The 25,265-nt window shown below is 46.7% G+C and overlaps 1 protein-coding gene across 3 annotated transcripts in view; it reads left to right on the top strand.

The window, feature by feature from the left end:
- Chit1 (chitinase 1) overlaps nt 1-25,265 on the top strand; it is a 47,870-nt gene that overhangs the window by 16,406 nt on the left and 6,199 nt on the right. The window contains exons 1-9 of one of the 3 annotated variants that reach the window (XM_032915043.1): nt 10,084-10,105; nt 12,707-12,807; nt 17,004-17,105; nt 18,084-18,116; nt 19,379-19,408; nt 22,426-22,627; nt 23,227-23,283; nt 24,502-24,667; nt 24,865-24,989. In XM_032915043.1, the coding sequence (XP_032770934.1) occupies nt 12,795-12,807; nt 17,004-17,105; nt 18,084-18,116; nt 19,379-19,408; nt 22,426-22,627; nt 23,227-23,283; nt 24,502-24,667; nt 24,865-24,989 (728 nt within the window). In that variant the 5' untranslated portion in view covers nt 10,084-10,105; nt 12,707-12,794. Of the gene's footprint in view, nt 1-10,083; nt 10,558-12,706; nt 12,808-17,003; nt 17,106-18,083; nt 18,117-19,378; nt 19,409-22,425; nt 22,628-23,226; nt 23,284-24,501; nt 24,668-24,864; nt 24,990-25,265 lie in introns of those variants that run through there. The other 2 variants (XM_032915045.1, XM_032915046.1) reach the window with 2 other exon arrangements.

The following is a 25,265-nucleotide window of genomic DNA, read 5'->3' as shown; positions in this document are numbered from 1 at the left end:
AGTTAAAATTCTGACTGGAACCAGTGGAAGGGGAAGCCCTGGGTCCTGCAAAGACTGAACCCCCAGGGAACGAGACGGTTGGGGAGAGGGAAGCAAGGGGGGGGGGGTTGGGAGGGAAACACCCATAAGGAAGGGGAGGGGGGGGATGTTTGCCCGGAAACCGGGAAAGGAATAACACTCAGAAATGTATATAAGAAATACTCAAGTTAATAAAAAAAAAAAAATTCTGGCTGGAGATGTATATATGTCCCAGCCAGTTTCAGAGTTGTTTCACTAGAGTGTGGTTAGCATTATGTGTTACCAATTTGGTGCTTCTGACTGTTCTTTTCCTCCTGCCTGTAGCCAAGATCTTCAGGAGGTCTTTCCCCAGTCAAATCTTATTTCTAATAATTTGGATGGAAAACATAGCTTTTCTCTTCTCGTTGGAACAAATGCAAAAATCTCTCCAATCCAACACATTTCCTTTCTTCCATTCTGGAATTAGAACTTCTACAGTCTGGTCTAATTCAGCAGTTAATTCTAAAATCCATGGATTGTTAATAATTGTGTTACCCGTCTTACTGATTTTTAAAATGTTCAAAGTCAACAAAGCACCATTTAATCTATCCCTGGGATGTTTCTTATCCCCCTTCTGCTCAATGAGCACTTCCTTGTAAGTTTGGTTTTCCCATAATGCCTTGACCTGTAGGACCGTGACCTATATCCAGAATAGGCTCCGTGCCCTATTGTTCCTAAAGCTGTTGTCTTCTAATGGACACATATGCCTGGGCGGCTTCAGCTTGGGTCACCAAAGGCGTTCCCAAGACAGTCTTCAATAGGTGTGCCGTCTCAGACTCATCCCCTTCAGAATTTGACGCAGAAGCCCATGGGAATTTCCAATATGCATATTAGCAAGATGTATCAATAAACGTACATATCTCAACTCTACAAACTCTATAAAGCAAAACATAATTTTATTGTGTGACGTTGCTTTAAGGGAGTATCCAGAGATTCTGAATTCTTAATTTAATATATTACAGCTCTGTGGGTTGCCCCTCTAATTCCTCAAGCCTTTGCGGGTTTTCCTCATCTGGAGCTATCTTCTGTGTTGTTGTAGGTGCCAGGTCCTTCCACCTCTGTTCTGTAGCCTGTGATCTAGCATCTAAGTTCCCAGTCTCTTTCTGTTTATATTTGTCTTATTTTGCCTTATTTGTCTTAATATTATAATTGTTATTTTTATGATGGTAAGTATAGCAAGATTACACATAATTAGATGTCTTGTGACATTGTGTCTCCCCTTTATTTTTAATATAAAATATATGTTTATTTTAAAAATAAAAGAGCAAAGACTCCAATGTAATGAAAATTTATACCTAGCATAGAAATTTGGGGCTTCTAAGTCCCATTGTAGCTTTGGAAAGCAGTTCCTTCAGACTGCAGGCTCTTCAGACCAACATGGAGCTAATTCCTCTCCCTCTGACTTTTACAGCTCCGGGCTTTCCCCACATAAACCTTGACTGGGCTGCAGTTTAAGACCACCTTCTGTCCGCCATGCCCCTAAGCTTCAGCTCCGGGGCCTGGGGAAGGCTTGAGGGAAGCTATGGTTCAGTTTTGTAATTAGCTGTGAGGTAACTTGCCTGTGGCCCAGGCGGACGTATATCTTTCCTACCACATGGCTGCTTGGCAGAGTCCCAGAGAATTGCTGGTCCTCCGTTCTGCACAACAATCTGGAAGGATCCTTCCCAAGGACTACAGCATGAGTTATACCAAGTTTGGGGAAATTAGCAGTGGTCTATTCCTGTGACAGGCACCAGTTGTACCCTTAGGTTGTAGCTTGAGGAAGAGTGTTGAGAATCTGCAGGTCAAGAGAGACCTTACCACAGCCTTTGCTCACTACCCGCTGCTGGCTTTACTGAGAGGTGGTGGAGTCTCTCAATGGAGTGCACCTCTGAGGGCTAGAAACCATCTTTTATGTCTAATAAATGAATGTGGAATTAAAAGGTTTTGGTTTATGCCCCACACTGAGTGACATCTGTAAATGAATTATAAATTCTAGCTATCACACATAAAAGACACATAATCCAGGTTATTTTATTTATAAGATGTAAGCCTAGATTGGGCAAATTTTGGAGCGATTCTAATTTATATCCCAGACATATGTCCCTTGTTACTCGCTGTTCCTCCTGGCCATGTGCTCATAGTCTGTCTCCTCTCATGGTGACTTCCTCCTCCGTTGGTCTCCTTTCTCTTCCCCCCTCTTCTACCTGGGACCCCCAGTCAGGTGACTGAAAACCCGTCTACCTCTATCTATTGCCCAATCACAGGCTTTAGCCTTCCATTTTCCAATTAACTTGGGGAGCACGGTTTATGCATGAGAATTTCTTTGGGAGACAACTGGATCTTGAGGGCCAGAATTTACCATTTGAATACACAGCAGCACCAGACCAACCCCTAACAGACAGCACATACTTAATATTCCAAAAAGATTCTGTCTTAAAACAGACAAAGTTGTCATAGACAGAAAATAAAATTAGTGATCAGGATACAAAGGTTACAGATGAACTGAGAAGAAAGACTATCAGAGAACTATGGGGTAACAAAATCTTTCTAGGCCTGGAGAAATGGCTCAGGAGCTAAAAACGCTCACTACTCTTGTAGACTACCTGCACTCAGTTCTCAGCACCCACAGCAGCCTGCTGCAACTGTCCGTAACTCCAGCTCTAAGGAATCTGATGCCCTCTTCTGGCCTCTGTGGGTACTTCACCCTTGCATGCAGACAAAAAGATAAACAAAAATACAATACACTTTTTTAAATAAAGGGGGAATTCTATAATTTCTCAGGAATGTGAGCTAGCTCAAAGTATACATTTATTTAAATTCAATTAATTGTGCACTTAAGATGAACACATCAAAACTAGGTACATAGCTTTAATCCTAGCACTTGAAAGGCAGAGGCAGGTGGATCTCTGTGAGCTTCAGACCAGCCTTCTCTACATTGTGACTTCCAGGACAGCCAGAGCTACATAGTGAGACCCTGCCTCAAAACAGCAACAAAAGTAGAAAGATGAACACATTAAGAGCTGGGGTGTGGCCTAGTTGTAGAATGCTTGCCTAGGATGCACAAGACTCTGGGTTCCATTCCCAGTAGGCAGGGAGGGGAAGGAATGGCTACGTTTTACTATATGTAATTTTACTTCAGCAAAGGAAAAAAAGATAAAAATGACACAAAGTCGAACCTGGTAACATGAGGAAACAAAAACACAAAAGGCATGTAAATCAATAGAAACCGAAAAAACAGATACAGAATCAAACAGACTTAAGGCACAGGAATTATAGGAAACACAACTTTGAAATAACTGCCCTTACTGTATTCAAGAAAAACAAGTCAGGGTAGAGGAATTTTCTAGAAAACTGGAAACTATATAAGAAAACAAAGCTGGGGTTGGGGATCTAGCTCAGTGGTAGAGCGCTTGCCTAGCAAGCACAAGGTCCTGGGTTCGGTCCTCAGCTCCGGAAAAAAAAAAAAGAAAGAAAGAAAGAAAACAAAGCCAACTTGAAAAAGACCCAAATAAATGAGAGACTGAAAAGGGAGAAAATAAGGGAGTTTAAGAACTCAGAGAAAGAATTAAGCAGAAGATTAGATGAGGTTGTGAAGAAAATTAGTCAATTGGAAGATCAGGAAAAAATGCTCAGAAGAAAGCACAGATAAGGAAAAAATGGAGAATAAATGGGGATCAAGAAGCATAAATGAGAATTGAGAAGTCTTAACATATAATTAAGGGACAAGAAAAGGGAATGTAAAGGCCAAGATGTATGAAAACTAGGCATGGTGGCTTATAATACTTGGGAGGTTGGGGTAAGGAGATTGCTAGAAGTTCAAGTTCATCATGGGACACGAGGAAGATACTGTCTCAAAACGGAATATCTGAGGAGAGGGTGATTGGGAAATCTCTAAACGTGAAAGATGAGAAGTCATAGATCCACGAGTTTAACGCATTGCTGAGGGGCAAATGAAGCCTCGGCTGTCATTGAGTGGCAGCGCTTGCCGAGGGTGTGTGAGGCTCAGGATTAATCCTCAACAATAAAACAAAACGAAACAAAGTGCCCTGTCACTGTATAGCAGAGTAAAGCAGATACAAAGGAATATAAAATCTTGAAATTATTAAAAGGAGGGAGATATAAGCTAACAGCCAATGTTTCCACAGGAACACAGCTGTTAGAACAGTAAGATGATATATTTAGTGTTCCAAGAGAGAGTAATTCTATTCTCAGCAGAGACATGCTTTAAGAAGAACACGAAGTAGGACATTTTCATGTGATGAGAAAATGGAATTATTTTACCAGCATACTTATATTAAAAAAAAAGTATTAAAGGGTGTTCTTCAGACAGAAGGAAACGATTCTAGATGGAAAAGCTAGAGATAAAGATTTTAAAGCAAAGATCAGAATTCATAGGCCAGAGTCCGGAGAGATGGCTCAGCAGTTAAGCACTCTTCTAGAGGACCTGGGTTCAAGTCCCAGCACCCACACTCCAGTGTGGCTCCAGTCCCAGGGGATCTCATGTCCTCTTCTTGTCTCTGAGGAAATTACACATAAATAATGAAGATATGTATGTGCAGGCAAAATAATAATTATTTTATGTATGTACATAAAATAATCAATATTGTATACGTGCTACAAAACCATTTTTAAGACATAAAATATATAGAAAATTGAATTCATAGATTTAGAGAAGGGCTAAATGGAGTTAATTGTTACCTAGAGATTACTAGGAAAAATATACAAAGCACCAATTAGTGGTGCTATTAATATTATAATTTCTAAGAATATGAAAGTGTATATAACTTCTAAACTATGATTTATGACTGATGCATTTTAAACTGTATTTTTCTTTTCTTTTTTTAGTATGCCTCAGAATTCATTGTTGTTGAAAGCCAGACATCATGTTTTCAAATAAGAGAAACTGGAAAAATATTTTACTGTGATAGTTTATAATAACTTGACAGGGAGCCAGCGCCGTTTACTGCCTGCTATATTTAGAACTGTCCCTGAGCTTTTCCAACAATTCCTTCTTAGGTTTTGTTTTCGTTTTGATAGCCAAGGCTGGTCTTGAACTCCTGATTTCCCTGCCTCTGCTTCTCACATGCGAGGGTTACAGGCACCGAGCAACCATGCCTGGTATAGGACCTGCATTTCTGGGCCATGACTATCCAAAGAATTTTTTAGTTTTCATTTTTCCTTTTATGAGACAAGAAGGTGTAGAGGTGGGGGTGGAGTTGGTCAGTTGCGCCCCAAACAAATAAGGCTCTTATAATGTCCCTCACAGAACAAACTTTTGTACAGAAGTCAAGTGGGAATTTCCGGTTTCTTTGGGGCCTCAGTTGTGTCGCGTGAGTTTTGCTGAAGCAGAGACACAGGTGAGAGGATATTTTGCTGAAGCTGTCAAGTGAAAGGGGGCGGTGATGTTCAGAAAGAATATAGATATGACACTGCAGACAGTGGGAGGAAGCTCTTGCATTGGTTCTCCTTGCAATACATCACTGATCTTCGCTTGTTGTGACTTTGTAGAGAGTAACTCGCCAAATAACTTCTCGTGACATTCTGACAGCTTCTTGCTGCTTGCTTGGCCTCTTGCCGGTTGGTAGAGGCTCTCAGTTTCTCTTATTGAACTGCCGCTGCTGATTCCTGTTCGGTGTTTGCTAGTGGACTAGACTGTAAGATTGGAATCGCCCCAAAGAACTATTCTAAACAGGTTCCCCAACCCCTGTTTCCTGTTACTGTCTTTTCCTCTGGTGGGTGGTGGGCTAGAAGGGAGGTTGAGGCATTTAAGAGTCGTTATTAAATAGGTTTTGAAAGATCTAAGCCTACACAGAAGGCACTCTAAGTAGAATTGCAAACAATTACCACTCCCCCCCAACCCCACCTCTCCACCTTGCATTCCACCCTCCCACCCCCACCGATCTCCACTCTCTTGGACAGCAGGATGAATCCTTTCTCCAGGTTTCGCCTCCAGCAGAGGTGAGGCAGAATCCACCTGAAGGTCCCAGCATGCCCTGGGGGAATTGCAGGACACCAGTCTCTTCCTCTACCTCTGTTTTGTCTCCTAGTCGTGAAGTGACCCTACCATGCATTTTACCATTACACCAAGTGTGATATCACCACAGATCGCAAACAGCAGGGCCACCTGACCAAAACCCCCGAAACCAGGAGCCAAAATCATCCTTTGCTCTCGAGTTGGTTTATCCCACATATTATACTGAAGGAATAGAAGGGGGCTGACACAGCCTCCAAGGCCTGGAGAGCATTTGTGCACTAGCTACTTCCCTGTTGCTATGATATCAAGAGCCCATGGCCAAGGCAACTTATAAAAGAAAACATTTAGTCGGGGACTTGCCTACAGTTTCAGTCAGTCCATGATTATTATGGTGGGAAGCATGGCTTCCGGCAGGCATGGTACTGATGCAGAATCAAGAGTTTATACCTTACCTGAGGGGGGTGGGGGAGGAGAGAGAGAGAGAGAGAGAGAGAGAGAGAGGAGAGAGAGAGAGAGAGAGAGAGAGAGAACATGAGCTTTGGAAACCTCAAAGCCCACCCCTAGTGACATATCTCCTTCAACAAGGCCACACTTCCCAATCCTTTGTAATACAGTCTACCAACTAGAGAACTAAGCATTCAAATCCGTAGCCTATAGGAGCTATGCTCACCCAAACCATCACACCTTAGGTCCACCACTAAATGTCCTAGTGTTCTTTCCTCCCCAAAGGAAAAATGTACAAAAGTACATTTTGTGTTTCTTTTTGACCTCTAGGCTCTTTTTAACCATAGACCTTCCTAAGAGTGATTACTAAAAGCCATGCCACAGAGTCGATAGGCTGTCTTGAAATCCCTTCTGCCAGAGAAGTCAGTCCATTCCCTTTGAATTTAGCCTGAGGAAAATCCTTAGGGCAAGGGCAGAAGATAGACACAAAGCCAAAATATCGCAAAACATTCTCTAGCCCAGTTTCTGATGTTGTTCTGCTATGAAACCTCTTAGACTGGGCCCACAGTCCACACTGCTCCCAGCATTGCCGTCTTCCAAGCTCCTGCCGGGAGGGCCCGCTAAGCTACGCTTACAGTGTCTACCTACCTTTTCAGTTCAAAGTCTTCCACACTTCTCAAAATACCACGGTCAGGTCTGCCATAGCAATACTCCACTCTCTAGTACAAAATTCTCTCTTAGTTGTTTTTCTGTTGCTATGATAACACACCACAACCAAGGCAACTTATAAAATCGAATCATTTAATAAGTCTTATCATTCCAGGAGTTAGAGTCCAGCCGGTGGAACAAAGATATGTTTGCAGGGAAAGGTGAGAACTCATATCTCAAACAGCAAGCAGGAGGCAGAGAGTGCCATCAACCAGGGATCAAATATTCAGACTTAGAAGCCTATAGAGGCCACTTTAATTCAAATCTCTTACCTAGAAGATGTTTGACAAATAAGGACAGCAGGTGTTTTTTTATTTTATTTATGGGATTGATTAATATTTATCTTCTTTGACCGAGATTTTTAAGCCCACTGGTAAGTATAAAGGTGTTTTACTTTAAGGTGTGCCCTTACTATGCAGCCTGGCTGGCCTAGAGCTTGCTATGCACACTAGAGATCTGCCTGTTTCTGCTTCCTGAATGCAGGGACTGAGGGTGTGTGCCACCATGCCCGACAGTGTAAAGCGATTTTGAAGAGTTAAGTCACATATTCTCATTGTTAGTAAGCGATGTTGGGAGCGCGCAGGTCCTCGCACTCTCAGATCACCAGGGAAATCAGGGATGTTAGGTAGGCACGGTTGTCTTTTCAAAGGAAAGGGAGTTTCTCTACCCAAAAGGCTGAGATTTGGACAAGAACAAGGACAGAAGCCAGACACATTAAGTTTAACAGCCCAGTAATTTATGTTATCTGAAGGACTATGTCAAGCTCCTGCAACCAGGACCAGACGTGGCTGACAGTCTAGGTGACCTTTGTATTATCTGAAGGGACAGGCCAAATCAAGCCCCTGCAACCAGGACTGGATATTCTTAATAGTCTAGATTACCTTTGCATCATGGGTATAGCCAGGGGCTCCCCCAAGCTCCCACAACAAGGACTGGGGGTGGCTAATAACTCAAATGACCTCTACACTCTGTATGACAAAGATCTCAGCAGATCCTTCCCAAGGCCTTAAGTTGAAGCATGTGGGCTTAGCTCTGGAAGCCATCTTGGATGAAGTGACAATGTAATTATGCCTCCTTCTGTACCTGGGACTGTCCTATGCCAGGAAACCTTTCCTTAATTGTACTGTGTTTAAATATGCTTACAGTAAACCTCACGGCATCAGACTCCAGATGTTTGATCCAGCTTGGCTGGCTAAGTCTGGCTGAAGTGAGTTTTCCTTTTTGCCTCTTTATAGATTGTTTCACTGCTGGCCCCAGGTGCCTGCAGGACGTGCCTCCCCCCAGACCCCCTGCAGAGCAGAGCGGGACTGTTTGGGATTAGAAACTCAGAATCACTCACAGATGCCGCTCTGGGTTCTCTAAGTTGTTGCTTTCTGAGTGTTTGTTCTCTGTCTGGGGCTCTCCCTCACACACTATCCTGCTCTCCGGCTTTTCTCCCGTAAGCAACAGAGTCATCCAAAGCCTTGGTAAGCCTTCTCTTGGACTGAAATGTTTTCGGCCTTTTTCCTGGATTTCTAGGGCTGCGATGGAGGGTAGGATGCTAGTATACATTTAGTTTTCCTGCGCTCTGATTCTCCCTTTGGTCTAGCATCTAACACAGCACTCAGCCTTGTGCCAGGATTCAAGTCTTCAGAACTGCTCTATGCCTGTATTTGATGTGGGTAGAGAAGATCTCGGATCCGACAGTTCCCTCTTGTGACCTTTAGCCTACTTTAAAGCTCTGCTGACTCAGCATTTTCCGGGTGCCTCGGTGTCCCCTTTCCTGCTGCCTGTAACCTCTCCGTGTAACCTGAGGCCTCTCTAGATCTGCTCAGCCACATGCACCTGCTCATTCTACGTCCGTCTTCCAAACACCAAACATTTCTGCCCCATCTTTTATTTGCTCTGTCCCAGTAGATTTATATACCCCAGGGACTCAGGAGCAGGTAGAGGCGACCTGTTCAATCTGCACGCACAATGCAAACATCTTTCCCCCATAGCATATATTGAGACAACATCTCCGCTTATGTATTAGAGGAGGGCATGCCTGCTGCGGTGTTCCTCTGGGGGTCAGAGAACAACTCCTCTCTCTCCTTCCACTAGGTGAGTTTTAGAGACTGAACTCAGATCACCAGGCCTGGCTTCAAGTACCTTGCCTGCTGAGCCATCTTGCCACCCCCCATTGCTTCTTCTTAATGGAAATTAGAATGTCCTGTGCAGAAAGGAAGTATGGGTTTGAACACTGCAAGCTTCCCGTTATTACTGGGTTTTCTGGTGACCGGTTCCCATACAGGAGGCTACCAAGGGACATTTGGTTAAAGCAAATGGTATTCCTGTCACTCAGGAAATCACAAGTGACGAGGGACCGTGTCAGAAGCCAAGGACAAAAGCCAAATATCAGAACCAAAACTGCACCTCAGACTGTGTCCCTTAGGCAATATCAAAGGGTTAGGCGATCTGTGCTGGTAACTGAAGGCAGGGTTCAAACACACGTTCTTGCTATGTCATTGTATCACGGTGGACCACATTTATTTATTTATTCCATAAATATGAATTAAACACACATTGGAGATACTCTAGGCACTAGAGACTGTAAACAAGAGAAAGCTTACATTCTGGTGGTAGGAAAGGGTAGATGGATGGATGGATGGATGGATGGATGGATGGATGGATGGATGGATGGATGAGTGGGTGGGTGAGTGGGTGGTTGGATGGATGGATGAGTGGGTGGGTAGTGGAATGGATGAGTGGGTGGGTGAGTGGATGGATGGATGCATGAGTGGTCAGGGAGAGCCCGAATAGGGAGAAATGTGTGAAGATTGATTACAGGGAATGATATTCCAGGAGGTGACAAGGGCAGGTGTGAAGGCTTCCTCAAAGAACATATTTGGAACTTTCCAGAGATGAGGTCAAAGAGCTAGTCTTATTCTAAATTCCATGGACACCACTGAGGTGGCCATGGTAAGAAGCTGTATCAGGCAGGGTCTGATTAAAGTGTCTCAAAGGACACCCTGGCTGCTCCGGAAGTGCCAGCAGAGGGCAGAGAGGAAGGAGGGAACTCAGAGAAGAGGCTCTGTTGGTGTGCAGGGTACCAGCTGACACCATCGTGGAGGTGGAGGAGATAGGCCAGCTAGTAACACCTGGCCATTGAGGGTGGAGAAAAGAGGGAGTTTCTATGTGTGATGGTTTGCATATGGTTGGCCCAGGGAGTGGCACTATTAGAAGATGTGACCCTGTTGGAGTGGGTGTGCCACTGTGCATGTGGGTTTTAAGATGAGGATCTTGGCTGCTTGGGAGTATTCTGCTAATGGTCTTCAGATGAAGATGTAGAACTCTCAGCTCCTCCTGCACCATGCCTGCCTGGATGCTGCCATGTTCCTACCCTGTTGATAATGGACCGAACCTCTGAACCTGTAAGCCAGCCCCAATTAAATGTTGTCCTTATAAGAGTTGCCTTGGTCATGGTGTCTGCTCACAGCAGTAAAACCCTAACTAATACACTAGGTGACTGGGGAACTGGGTGTTCGGTGATGCCTCTTACTATGGTAGGGAAGAGCTGACACCATGGGAAGAAAAACTTACGGGACATCCATTGAGAGCTCACCCCATTGCTGACCCCTGAGGACAGCATACAGAGTAGAAGGATAAGCCCAGCCCTGGGTGTGGCCAACTCAACTACAGAGATGCTTCAGTGTAGCCAGTGGAGGGCTGTAGGACACCACATCGCAACTGCAGCATCTCAAAGAGACCTGACCGGGTCCTAGCCAGGAACAAAGCCTTTACACACCTTGTCCATTTGGTCTATAGCACAGCAGGAAGACAGTCTTGCCTCCATTTTACAGAGGAGGAGGCTGCCATCAGCCAACTCTGCCGGCTAATATGGATGCTAACCATAAAGGCTGTTCTACCATCAGGACTGGGGATTGGTCTTGAACGTTCCTTTTATTTTACATTAGATGTGTTTGCATTTGTTTGGGAAGAGCTTGGGAGAGTAATGGGAAACCCAGTAGATTGGAAGGGAGGGTTTAAAGCCCCCAAAGTAATTTCTTGGGGAGGCCCCTGGGACACCCCATGCTGCCTATCTAAACACTAGAGCTTTCTTTGCTGTTCTAAACAGTTATAAAGAAGTTGGGGAAGGCTGTGCGAGGTAACTGACTGGGGAAGAATAAGACATGGCCAGAGGGTTCTCTGTGAGATTTAAGGGCTAAAGAGGGCTTCCCTAGAAAGGAGCCAGGAAACCAAGGCCTGGAAATTAGAGCTGTGAAGATTATGTCAGAGGTACCAGAGATCTGTCTTCCACAGATGGTGACCTGGTTGGGGACTGAGATCCTTTTCCTTGGGTGGAATTTTGGGTTATTCCTGGGGACGCCTCCTCAGCTGTTTTACTGGCTATGATCCCTCCTCCTGCGTCCTGAACCCAGACTGACATCTGTTAGGAGCAGGCATGGCCAGCAGATCACGCTAGAACTGTGCCAAAGCCTGGATGCAATCTCTTAGTGAGCTCAGGGGCTGTATCGCTCTCCTGCTGCTTCCCCAGAAGCACCTCAACACGCTTATTTTTAGTGCAATGCAGGGTTTTTCATAACACTTGTTTCTCCAGGAAAGATGGGCTATTTCCTGTGTGTGTGTGTGTGTGTGTGTGTGTGTGTGTGTGTGTGTGCGTGTGAGTGTGTGTGTGTGTGTGTGTGTGTATACCCTGAGTAACAACCAAAACATCAGTTCTGAGCAGTGACAGTGACAGCCTTTGACCTGGTTTTATTCCTTGTAAATGAAGTTCCACCTGGGGTTGTTATTTGTTTTCTTTTATTTAAGATGGGGTCTCACTATGTAGTCCAAGCTAGCCTTGAACTCACTATGTAGCTGAGGTTAGCTTTGAACCAGTGTAATTTCCTGGCTCAGTAGTCCGAGAGCTGAGATTGCGGATAGGAGCCGTGGCCCCTGCCCCGCGTGAGTTTGCAGATGCAGGAAACATGTTTGTACTTCTTGAGGTGCTTGTCTGGAGACCGGACTTCCTCTGGGTGGCTAGTGTGTGTCTTAGGAGTCTCCAGAAGGGTATGTGATTCTTTATTGCACCTTAATCAATCTTAATATTGAGGAGATGTGATTTGGAGCCCCCAAACCACAATAGGTTCTTAGCAGAGTTGCTCAGAGGATCCTGTGTGCGTCTAAACTAGGTTTTACACACTTTCCCTTGAAGAAGTGATGTCGGACAAAAAAGGAAGAAAACAACAACAATCAAAACAGGAAAGAGTGGATAGACTAACCATGGTGGCTGGGGATGCTAACGGTGGGTGACTATGGAGCATGCAGAGGCCCCGGGATGCTGGGACACTTGAGCAGCTCTGCAGTCAGCGCCATTGTCAGGTCTTTTTGGTGACCCAAAGCTGCCAGTCATTCCATCATAGAGGTGAGAGGATGAGAAAAGTCCCTAGAGAAGCTCCCCACCCTGACCAGACCCCCTCCATTAGCCTCCCCACTCCCATCCACAATCCCAGGCATTTCTGCCAATCCCAGGATCCCACGCGGAGTCAGAAACACTGAAACAAATCTGTGTGTTCACAGGAAAGCAGAGTCACAGGGCACCACGCACTCCTCAGCCAACTTCTGAAGGACCTTTGAGGGGGCTTATCTCAGAGGCGACAGATCCCTGATGACCTCAGAGGGTGGGCAAAAGTGGCTGCCATGTGGTATACTTTTGCAAGCCCTGCACTCAAGAGGCTGAAACAGAAGGATAGTGGTTCTGGGTTAGCCTCGGCTACACAATGAGACCCTGTCCCCAAAGAGCAAAGCAGCAACACCAAAGCAAAGAAGAATAGCAGCTTGCATGCCTTCATGCACTCCTCTGTAGAATTCCTTTAAAGATATTTTTATTTATTATATGCAAGTACCCTGTAGCTGTCTTCAGACACACCAGAAGAGGGCATCGGATCTCATTACAGATGGTTGTGAGCCACCATGTGGTTGCTGGGATTTGAACTCAGGACCTCTGGAAGAGCAGCCAGTGCTCTAACCACTGAGCCATCTCTCCAGCCCTGTAGAATTCTCTTGATGAGCAAAGAAAGCAGAGCTCAGGGAGACTAAGGGACTTGCTTAGTTAGCATCTCTGTTGCTATAATGATATATCATGACCAGAAGCAACTTGAAGAAGAAAGGTTTTACCTCGGCTTATATGTCTACACCACTGTCCATCACTGAAGGAAGTGAGGCGTGCTGCTCACTTGGCTTGCTCAGTGTTGTCTTGCTTAGCCTGCTCTCTTATACCCTCCAGATCAAGGATGGCACCGCCCACAGTGGGCTGGGCCCAACCACATCAATCAAGAAAACATACCACAGGCTTACCCACAGGCCAGTCTGCTGGGGGAGGTGTTTCCCCAAATGACGTTCCCTGTTCTGAAATGATTCTGTCTTGTGCCACATTGACATAAACAGGTGCACAGGTGGCAATGGCAGTTGTGATCAAACACGACCTCCGAGTCATCAGACCATTCATATTAACCCAGATGCTAAGTCCTGTAGAAGTTGTAGCTTCCCTCTGGACCCTGGAATCCATGCACACACCAGACATTGCACACAGCATTGGTAATCTACTCACTAAGGTCCTGTCATGAGTTAATTAGTGAACTCCATAACCTGCTCTTTGTTTGGACCTGAGGTATTGATTCCATAAATCCGGTTAGAAGCCCATGGCAGGGAAAGTCTTGGACCCTGGGGGGAACTTAGTGCTGTTGTGTAACTGAGTTGACATGGCTCGAAACTGCTTTCTGAATCTCTGCGTTTACACCATAGATGAAAGCAGAGAGTCATGGCTGTTCCAGATGCTAAGACTAGGAAAGGCTGAATGCCTGTCCTTAACCAGCACATTCATTGCAACTGTCCTGAGTCTCAGGGAACTTTACAGAAGGGCAGGGAGTGGGCAGGGGAGTACGGGAAGATAGGGAAGAGACCATGGAATGCTGTCTTCTGGCCTCAGCCCTGGTATCATGCATCAAATATCAAGGCAGCTACAGATGCCTCCCCAGGGCCTGCACAGAACTGGGGCTGTCATCAGTCAAGACAGGGATGGAGGAGGGCTTTTAAGGCTCCTGAATTATTGGCTACTGATAGATTCCCAGGAAGGAGCGGTCTATCAGATGAGTCTACCAGGCTCCAGAGGACAGTTCTAAACCAGTGGTCACACAGATGGCCTTCCTTAAGCCAAATGAGTCACAAAACAAGACAAAAGGACATGAGTGTGGGAAGGGGACTTGTAGCGAGGAAGCCATGTCCAGCACTGAGAACGTATCTTTCCATGGCTTGTCTCGGTTGTTTGTGTTCCCTGTGACCTCTTGAGTGTGTTTATAGTTCTCTTTATACACCTGAGAAAACACAAGAGCCACAAAGTGACAGGCAGTAGTTCACATCTTCCAGCAGTAATTCTGAGTATTAACAATGGTCTCTGGGGTTGGGGATTTAGCTCAGTGGTAGAGCGCTTGCCTAGCAAGCGCAAGGCCCTGGGTTCGGTCCCCAGCTCCGAAAAAAAAAAAAGAAAAAAAAAATGGTCTCAACTCCTCCACAGAAAGACACAAACTAACAGTTTGAATTAGAAAACAGGATCCTTCTTTTTTGGTTGCTTTCAAGAAACACACCTCCCCACCACACTGGCACAGGAAAGGACTTTTTGAACAAGATCCCGGTAGTGGAAACATTACGTAAGTCCGATAATTAATAAATGGAACCTCGTGACTAAATACCTTCTTCACAGCAGAGGACACCAGCATTTACGTAAAGGCAGCCTACAAAACGTGGGGGGAAAATCTTTACCAGCTATACCTCTGAGGATTAGTGTCTAGACTATACAAAAAATTCAAAAGCTCAAACATCAAGAAAACAACCCGATTTAAAATGGTGCATAAGACTAAATAGAGAGTTCTCAGAAGCCGAAACACAAATGGCTCAGAAATATATTTTTTTAAATTCTCAACACCCTTAGCCATCAGGGATATGCAAATTAAAACTAGTTTGAGATTTCTTTTTACGCCAGTCAAAGAAGGAAAAAACAAAACTGGATGGCATATGCTGGCGCGGCTGGGGAGAAAAGAGAAGTTATTCACTGCTGGTGCGTGTGAAAACTGGTGCACTACTCTGGAAAACATCGAGGAGCTTCCTCAGAGATCTATAAATAGATTTACCACAGGATCCAGCTAGCCCACTCTTGGGCACACACGCAATGGACTCTCATATTCACCTACAACATACCTGCCCCTGTGGGCTCACTGATGCTGTACCATGGTCACCAAGAAACAGAAAGGACTTTGGTGTCCATCACTGATGAGTGAATCGTGAAAATGTGGTACATTACCCAACGGGATATTACTCAGATGTTAAGAAAAATGAAAGTATAAAACTCTTGGGGGGCTGGAGAGATGGCTCAGCGGTTAAGAGCACTGACCGCTCTTCCAGAGGTCCTGAGTTCAATTCCCAGCAACCACATGGTGGCTCACAACCACCTGTAGTGGGATCTGATGCTCTCTTCTGGTGTGTCTGAAGACAGCAACAGTGTATTCACATACATAAAGTAAATAAATCTTTAAAAAAAAAATTCTTGGGTAAACGGGCAGAGCTAAAAACAAGCATCTGAGTGAGGTAACCCAGACCCAGAAGGACAAACCGAACATGTTTTCTCTCTTCTGTGAATACATTTTGAGCTATGTGTGTGTTTCATTTGGAGTACCCATAGAGGTCAGGGAAGTAGTAAAAAGTCTTTGTTATTCAAGGAAGGAGAGATAGAATGTGGTGGCATAAATCATTGAAAGGGGAGAGTAGGGGCTGGAGAGATGGCTCAGTGGTTAAGAGCTCCGACTGCTCTTCCAGAGGTCCTGAGTTCAATTCCCAGCAACCACATGGTGGCTCACAACCATCGGTAATGGGATCCGAAACCTTCTTCTTGTGTGTCTGAAGATGGCTACAGTGTACTCACTCTACAGTGTACTCACATACGTAAAATAAATAAAAAAAGATCTTAAAAAAAAAAAGAAAAAGAAAGAGGAGTGTAGACCAGGAAGGGTTAAATTGGGGGAGGGAAGGGGAGAACACAAGGAAGGAAAACAAACACTAAAGACATTTTGTTTTAAAGTCACATGGAAACATTACTGTAGAAGCTTCGTGTGTGTGTGTGTGTGTGTGTGTGTGTGTGTGTGTGTGTGTGTGTGTGTGTGTGTGTGATTTAAGGGGTCACCTTTAACAGGGGTGACAATTTCCCCTAAAGACACCACAGACAATCAAATATAAAAGGCCATACAAGTTGATGATAAGGCCCTATTTAGCCACCATATACCTGGGTACAGAACATGGAAAATCAGTGGTTTTTTTCTCTCTAAATGGGTTTAACAGTTAGCACCCATAGAGAGAAAAAAAATGATGCCAAAAGAAAATAAGCTTATCTATATGTGGGCTGATGGTCTTTGAGGGAGGAGCTAAGTTCAAAAGATAGCTGTAAAGGGAGAGTTGATGATCCAACTTTGCCCTGCCCCTGAGTCGCTTGTCTTCTCCTGGGGCCCAAGTGGGCTTGGGGCCGTACATGGTCCCACCAACCCACACAAAGAGTAGAGTCAGGCTGGTCTGTGGCAGGAAGACCGTGGGCCCTTCCCACTTTATTCTCTCTGCCTCCTGGTTTGGCAATAGCAAAAGCCCGTTTCACCCTTAAATCGTGCAGAAAGCAAGAATTGCTAAGACCACGGTGTCGGTTTTGTTCCCAGAACACTGGATTTAAGCTCTCTCTCTCTCTCTCTCTCTCTCTCTCTCTCTCTCTCTCTCTCTCTCTCTCTCTCTCTCTCTCTCTCTCTCTCTCTCTCTCTCTCTCTCTCTCTCTCTCCTCCCTCAGGTATCCATTTCAACATTTCTGGCTGTGCGGCAGCAGGCCAGCCTGAGGAGAGCAGAGCAGGACCTGTGGAGCCGCTCCTCACAGAGCTGCTATCTGCTGGAGGCAGCGTCATGGTGCAATCCTGGCCTTGGTGCGTACCTTGGACAGAAAGTGGGCTGGGCCTCCAGGGCGCGAGTGCAAGACTGTGGCTCCCTCAGACAGGAAGCCGAAAGGAGACCTTTGCTGATTTCTGCCTGGCCTGACTCCTGGCTTGACTATTGTTTTCAGCTCAAGGGTGTGTGTTCCGGAAGGCATAGACCCTGTTCTGGAAATGCAGTCAGTGGGCCCCTTCGCTGGGCGTTTGCTGTTGTTGCTGTGTTGTTTGTTTGTTTTCCTCCCTGAGTATTTAGTCAAGGCAGCCAAACCGTCTCTGCCCTAATCTTTATACTGCTAGTCCTCAGAAGGCAGCCTGGGACGTGGAAGAACTCTAGGTGTTCTTTGAAAATATTATTTTATATATGTCTAATATGTATATGTGTGTGTGTACTATGTATATATATGCTATATATATAGTGTGTGTGTGTGTCGCGATGCATTGTGTTTGTGTGTGTGTGTGTGTGTGTGTGTGTGTGGCGCAGCGTGTGCATATGTACCATGGGTGAGTTTATGTACCACATGCATCCAGGTGCCTTAGAGAAGAAGACATCAGGTCACTTTGAATGGAGTTACAGGTGTTTCAGAGACCTGATACGGGTGCTGAGGCTGAACTCCAGCTTCTCTGCAAGCAAGAAAGTGCCTACAAACCACCATGTCATCTCCCTAGCCTTTTCTTGTGATTTCATGCAGATTTTTTTTGATTAGGTCACCAGAAGGGGTAAACAACTTTTTGAAGGGAGTCTGCCAGCCCCTGGGTCTCCAAGGCTGTTGGAACAGCTGCTAGCCTTCTGCGACAAGTGGTAGGAATGTGAACCTTTGGGACCAGGCTCTCTCCTCCTCAGGCATCCATTTCAACACTTGGTCAGTGGGCAGCAGCACAGCGCCTGAGGAGAGCAGATAGGACCTGTGGGAGCCGCCCTCACAGAGCTGGGCATTCTGCTGGAGGCAGCGTCATGGTGCAGTCCCTGGCCTTGGCAGGTGCGTACCTTGGACAGGGAAAGTGGGCTGGGCCTCAGGAGCCGCGAGTGCAGGAGCCTGTGGCTCCCTCAGACAAGGAAGCGAAAGGAGACCTTTGCTTCGTTCTACCTGGCCCTGACTCCTGGCTTGACTATTGTTTTCAGCTCAAGGGTGTGTGTTCCGGAAGGCATAGACCCTGTTCTGGAAATGCAGTCAGTGGGCCCCTTCGCTGGGCGTTTGCTGTTGTTGCTGTGTTGTTTGTTTGTTTCCTCCTGAGTATTTAGTCCGAGAAGCACCAGCCAACCATCACCTTCCCTAACTTTATACTGCTAGTCCTCCAGGAAGGCAGCCTGGGAGCGAAGAACTCTAGGTGTTCTTACGAAAATAGTATTTTATATATGTCTAATATGTATATATATGTGTGTGTGTGTGTACTATATATATATATGCTATATATATATAGTGCGTGTGTGTGTGCGCGTGCGTGTGTTTGTGTGTGTGTGTGTATGTGTGTGTGTGTGCGCGCGCACGCGTGTGCATGTACGCGCCTGGGTGAGTTTATGTATACCACATGCATCCAGGTGCCCAGAGTAGCCAGAAGAGGACATCAGGTCACTTTGAATGGAGTTACAGGTGTTTCAGAGAGACCTGATACGGGTGCTGGGGCTGAACCCAGCTTCTCTGCAAGAGCAGAAAGTGCCCATAACCACCATGTCATCTCCCTAGCCTTTTCTTGACGATTCCATGCAGATTTTTTTTGATTAGGTCACCAGAACGGGGTAAACAACTTTTTTGAAGGAGTCTGCCAGCCCTGGGTCTCCAAGGCTGCTGGGAACAGCGTTAGCCTCTGGTGACAAGTGGTAGGAATGTGAACCTTTGGGACCAGGGGGTCAGAAGATGGGGTCTCCTGCTCAGCCCTTCTAGGGGGGCTCTTCACAGCCCTGGGGTGGGTTCTCCATCTCTTCCACAGAGGCGCTTTTTCTCTGCATACCGGGTCTGCTGGTTTCCCATCACCTTCCTAGATCCACGCTGCCCTCCACTGAGACTCTAGAGCAGCCCCAGAACTGGGAAACTCCCAGTTTCCAGGATAAAGTCTGGACAGAAGCGGGCCCTGGCTGAGCAGTTTCCTCTGGGTCTTCTCTGGAAGGAGAAAGTGTGACTTGTGTGACATCATCTTTACTTGGCCACCTGCCGCTGCCTTGCCTCTACCAGCACGTGAGGCCTGGCCTGTGGCCCTGAGAATGACCTTGTGACATCTGTCTTCTTTTCTTGGATTACTTCAGGTGTGATGACTCTGCTGATGATCCAGTGGGGTAAGTGGCACCTGCTGGAGGCCAGTGCTCTCTCTCTCTCTCTCTCTCTCTCTCTCTCTCTCTCTCTCTCTTTCTCTCAGCCCATATGTGTTTCTGTTATACCCCTCCATTGCAGCCACCACACACACATGTGCACATACACATGCACACACACACACATATGCACACACAGTTTCTGTTATACCCCTCCATTGTAGCCACTACACACATGTATGCACATACACACACACACACATACACATGCACATACACTGTTTCTGTTATACTCCTCCATTGTAACCACTACACACATGTATGCACATACACATACACACATACACATGCACATACACTGTTTCTGTTATATTCCTCCATTCCAGCCACTACACATATATGTGCACATACACATGCATACACACACATGCACACATACATATACATGCACACACACTGTTTCTGTTATACTCCTCCATTCCAGTCACCACACACACACACACACACACACACATAGTTTATTTTATATTCCTTCATTCCAGCATCTACACATACATGTGTACATACACATGCATGTGCATACACACATGTGCACACATGAACATACATAGTTTATATTTTATTCCTCCATTTCAGTCACTACACACACACATGTGCACACTGTTTTTGTTATCCCTCCATTTTAGCCACTATACACGCACACACACACACACACACACACACACACACACACAGAACTCTTGACAAACTAGGAGAACTAGCCTTCAAAACTCAGCCCCCTTGAGGATTCGCTTTGTTTCTCTAAAACCCTACAATCCCTTTTTCCCAGAAGAGTTTCGCCTCCTTCCCCCTAGTAGAGCTCCCTCCAGCTCACAGCACCAGCTATGTCCTCTTCTCTCAAGTCTTCCTCAAGGTCCCTTGCTCCCACATCTGTGTCTCACAGCATCTGCACACTTTCTAGGGTGGATCACAGTTCCTATAGTTCTCTCCTTGAACTTTTTCTCCCACAAACTCTGAGCTCAGAGGTAAGGGAACCCAAGAGCAGACCTGCGGTCCAGCCCTGTAGCCCAGTGAGGATATTCGTGCTTGCATTTGCTTCTGGTGCAGAGCTGGAGAGAGTCAGAGGGCACCCCCATGTCAAATAAAAAAGATCTAAGAGATCTCCCAGGCATTGGCAGGTCCCTTTCCCATCCCACCTACCTGCCGGGCATCAGTGCTCCAGAGATGCTGGCCCCTTGGGCTCTTACTCTGAAGATGCTCGACATGCTAGGCTTAGCACTGGGTACCCATCTGCGCTCTGGGTCTCACATGAGGAGTCAAGCAGGAGTGTGGGGTACCATGGATGGGGAGGTAGTGAGGCTGGAACTTCTCCAAATGCTGACCAAAGTCCCAGCCACTTCCGGGCTCCAGCAATGTAGCACAGGAAGAGGACTTTGTGTGGACCTGGGATTAGTGTCTGTGAGCACCTTGAAGAGACCTCGCCCTGTGTCAGCACTCATAAGGCTAACGCCACAGAGTTATCCTATGAGACACATTGTGTGGGCAAAGGTCCCCAGTTCAAGAGGAGGAAGCAGGGTTACCTGAGCGGTAGGTGCGTGCGCTCCAGGACCTGCCCTCACCTGCCTACTGTGTCGCCTCTGCTGTATAAAATGTATTTGCAGCATTTGATGTGCAATATTGAAGTGTGGAGCTATGAGAGCCTCCTGATTCCCTCCTGTGTGGCCCTGGGCCTGATCTCCTCTTTCTTCCTTTTACCATGAGGAGTTCACTGATCCTTGAACACGTATCCCTTCTTAGAAGCTCTGTGCCTGGATTACTTCTGTCAGAGCTATTGACTACCTGGAGGCTCTTCTCTCTGAGAGCTGACCTTGTGCTCGGGGTCAGGGCTTCATGAACAGAGTCTCCACTTACAGTCGCCCTACACCCCGTCCCCTCCTCCACCTTCTCATTGGCACTGGACACAGAGAGGGACAGTTGGGAGGTAATAAGGAAATCCTGTTGGAACAAAAGGAAGTCCCAGAGCCTAGACACCTTCTCACCATTCATCAAGCCCTGGCATAACATGTTGCCTAGTGCATTGCGGAGTTACACATAGTTATCCTATGAGACACATTGTGTGGGCAAAGAGAGACCCCAGAGAGTCCAGATGGACAAGCACTGAACGAGAGATGCACCTAGAGTTGGTTCTGAGTGATGCAGGAATGAAGACAATAATTCCTGCTCCCTGATGCCCTGGTCCTGCCTCAGGGATTCCCTCCGAGGGACCATCCATCACCGTTGGCCTCCCTGGGCCTCTCCCTCGCAGCCTTTCATGAGTTATAAGCACACCAGACACAAGCTACCTTTCCCCGAATAAAACCGGCTCTTTACTAGAACCTTAGCTGTGGCACTGATAAATGCAGGCCCTCTACAAGGAATAACAATTACATGCAAACGACTTTAATGGAAGATTAAAGAAACATGAGCCCAGGCCTGTAACCGGAATGCCTCTCTCCCTGCTTCACGTATTTGCATTTTAATTGACATTGTGAAGTATTCCCAGCTGTGTTTTGACGGTTCCACCTCTCTTCCTTTGGCAAAAGAACTTGTCGTGTTAACTAACTCCCTTTGGGCCTTGTCTTGTGATGGGGCTGCCCCAGCAGGTTTCAGGCCAGGGCCTGTAGCTTGTGGATGTGGACTGTGGGCTTAGGGTGTTAAGGGATCAGGAGACCAGGAGTCTCACATCTGCTCTGCTCTCTCAGGGGTCATGCTGACAGAGAAGGGTCCCAAGATCAGGAACCTTGGGTTGCACTCGATGAAATGAACTTGGTAATGAGGGCTCTGGCACTCGTGGGCAGCCTGTGGCCCCCATGACTCACCTATGCAAATGCTCTCCTTACCAGGAGGTGTTTGCCTAACAAAAAGCAAGCCCAATTTCCTTCTAGCTGTCAGCCCTCAACCTAGGCACATAAAACACTCAGGGGTACTGTGTACCTGGGGCAGAGGCCACCAATTCCCAGGGGCTCATCTGATGGACTTTTTCCCCCTCCTCCCTTACTGGTCAGGCTCTGCTGCAAAACTGTTCTGCTACTTCACCAACTGGGCCCAGTACCGGTCCGGGGCAGCTCGATTCCTACCTAGGGATGTGGATCCCAACCTGTGTACCCATGTCATCTATGCCTTTGCTGGAATGAACAACCACCAGATCAGCACTGTAGAGCCCAATGACGAGCTTTTCTACCAAGAGCTGAACAGCCTAAAGAAGAGGTAAGCCGGAGTGGGAGAGGGGTAGGGTACCCCACCCCTACCTCAGCCCCGACCAGAAAATCTCCATTCCTGCATTACCATATTCCCCCCACCCCCATGTCAATGACCTGCTGCATGGCACTGGGCAGGTCATCTCATCTCTCTCTCTCTCTGGTAGTCTGTGCTTATCTAGAAGAGATGTGAGTCAGTGGGAGAATTGAGAAGGGCCCTTCTGGTTTAAATCCAAATAAGATCCGGATTGCAAAACTGTTTCCTACTCCGTGGAATTTTCTTCTTCCTCTTGGGCATGTTCTAAATGTTATCCATCTCCAGCTATTTTACGAAGCCCCTTTGAGGATCCTGGTTACTAAATCGTCGGTTCCTTGTGTGCGTGCACCTGTGTGAGGCTGCCCCAGTTCGACATAGGGTCCTCGACGTCACCCACAGAGGCTTTCCTCTCCGGATCTCCCGCTGCCTGTGCACTCAGTACTGGCTGTGTATCCAGGGGCTGATGCAGGCTCAGGCCGATTTCTACTGCCCCTCCCCTCCCTTCCACCTATTGTTCTTGTCAGTCCTCGGAGCTGGTGAGATTGAGACTTGGGCCTCTCTTGTCTTTTCAGGAACCCCAAGCTCAAGACCCTGTTAGCCGTCGGGGGCTGGAGCTTTGGTACCCAGAAGTGAGTGGATGCGGGCACGTGGGCAGCAGAACCTGTAGGTGGGAATGTGGCACACTGGCAGACAGAGCGGTCCTCAGGGAAATAGGTCAGGCCAAAGCTTGACAAGGGGTGAGGTTCCAGACCATGGGGCTTTTCCCTCTGGTTCTAGACCGGCAACAGGATGAGATGGCAGCAAGCATGGCTCCCGGTTGCCATAGAGATAGTCTCACCAGAAGCCTAGAACCTAAAACAGCAGAGAGAGTTCCGACCTCTCCAGCCTCAGTCTCCTCCTCCAGGAAGTGGGCAGAGAGGGACCAGGGATCCCAGACAGCTTGCAGTGTGCTTTCTGAGTTCTGAATGGGATATCTTGTCAGTGAGAGTTAGTTGGCTGCCAAATTAATTGTCCATCTCTATAATTGTTTTTATTTATGGAGATAATGAAGCTAGAAATATCTAGAAAAATTTACACTATATGGTTCCCAAAGCTTTAAACATTTAAGAAAATATTTTTGGACCATAAGACATTTTGAGAATCTGATTAATGTTATGACAACTTCCCAAAATAACACTTATATATATTTTTTAATTAACATTGTTAGGGTTTTTAGCCTGGCATCCCCAGAGACATGGACCTAAGAGTTGACACCATTAATTTAAGTTAGAAGTTAATAAAAGTAAATCAAAATAGAATCAATCTGTAAAAACTTGAGATTCTTAGAAACTCTAAGGATTCTTTGGGGGGTCCACTGGGGGAGGGAGATGGGGTAGAGGTTCCCCCATCTAACATGGAGATTCGAGAAGAGCTCTATACAGCATGAAGGTTAGCACATAGCACTCCACTTAACCTGCCAGGGAGCTCAAAAGGGGGGGTCCCCAGGTTCCCAGCTCCTTGCCAGTCTCATTGCGTGCCCCTCTAATTACATTGGGACAATCCATGTGAGGAGGAGGGGGTGGTGATAATTCTGATCGACAGTGAGACTGTCCAGGGACTGCCAGGGGATTAGAGCAGTCCTGGTGACATTGATGTTAGGGTTAGAAAGCACTTCTATTGTTCCTTTTCTTAACCAGGCCCCTAACCTGTCAGCAAATATCCCCAGCAGCCCCCAGACAGCCATCCTAGAACCCTTTCTGATCTAAGCTCATGATTTGGGTCCTGAGAACTTTTCTATTTGCCCTTGAGCAAGACAGTGGTCTTTAGTCTAGCCCCAGTCAGGCCACACCCCTTCCATCATCCCACAGGTTCACAGACATGGTGGCCACAGCCAGCACCCGGCAGACCTTTGTCAACTCAGCTCTCTCGTTCCTGCGCACTCATGGTTTTGACGGCCTTGACCTTGACTGGGAATACCCAGGAAGCCGAGGGAGCCCAGCAGTAGACAAAGAGAGATTCACAGCGCTGATACAGGTATGGCTGGGAGGGTCTAGGGTCAGTCAGTCTGCCAGGTGACTCAGGGTGGTGGTCCTACTGTGGTTGAGGGCTGCTCTGGTCCCAGGACCAGCAGCTTCAGACTACAGAGTGTGAACACCTATGGGGGAGTGGGTAATAGGATAGAGGGTCCTGCTAACCCCTGCCTCTGCCTTCATTCTGCATTCTTCCCACAGGATTTGGCCAAAGCCTTCCAGGAGGAAGCCCGGGCCTCAGGGAAAAGTCGCCTCCTTCTGACTGCAGCTGTACCAACTGGTCGAGGCCATGTGGATGCTGGTTATGAGGTGGACAAGATTGCTCAGTGAGTCTCAGGCAGTCTACTTAACCCCCACATTCTCCAAGGCTGGAGCAGCCCAGGCTTTACAGAGATGAAGCAGACCTCCGCCTGCAAGGCATGGCTTTCAGATGTTACCCCGTGTCTGAGAAGTCCCTGCTTTCTGCATTGGCTACTGCGTTATTTCAGATCCTTTTTGTGGGTGTGTGTAGATGGTTGGGGTGGTCTTTGTTCTTCCCTTCCTTGGGTACTCACAATGTTAGAGAAAGAACACTCTTGGGGGCAGGAAGAGGGAAGGAGAGC

The sequence above is a fragment of the Rattus rattus genome, chromosome 10, assembly GCF_011064425.1.
Source record: "Rattus rattus isolate New Zealand chromosome 10, Rrattus_CSIRO_v1, whole genome shotgun sequence".
Taxonomy (NCBI): Eukaryota; Metazoa; Chordata; class Mammalia; order Rodentia; family Muridae; genus Rattus; species Rattus rattus.
Note: the sequence above shows the minus strand (reverse complement) of the source record. Positions and strands in the feature narration are given on the sequence as shown.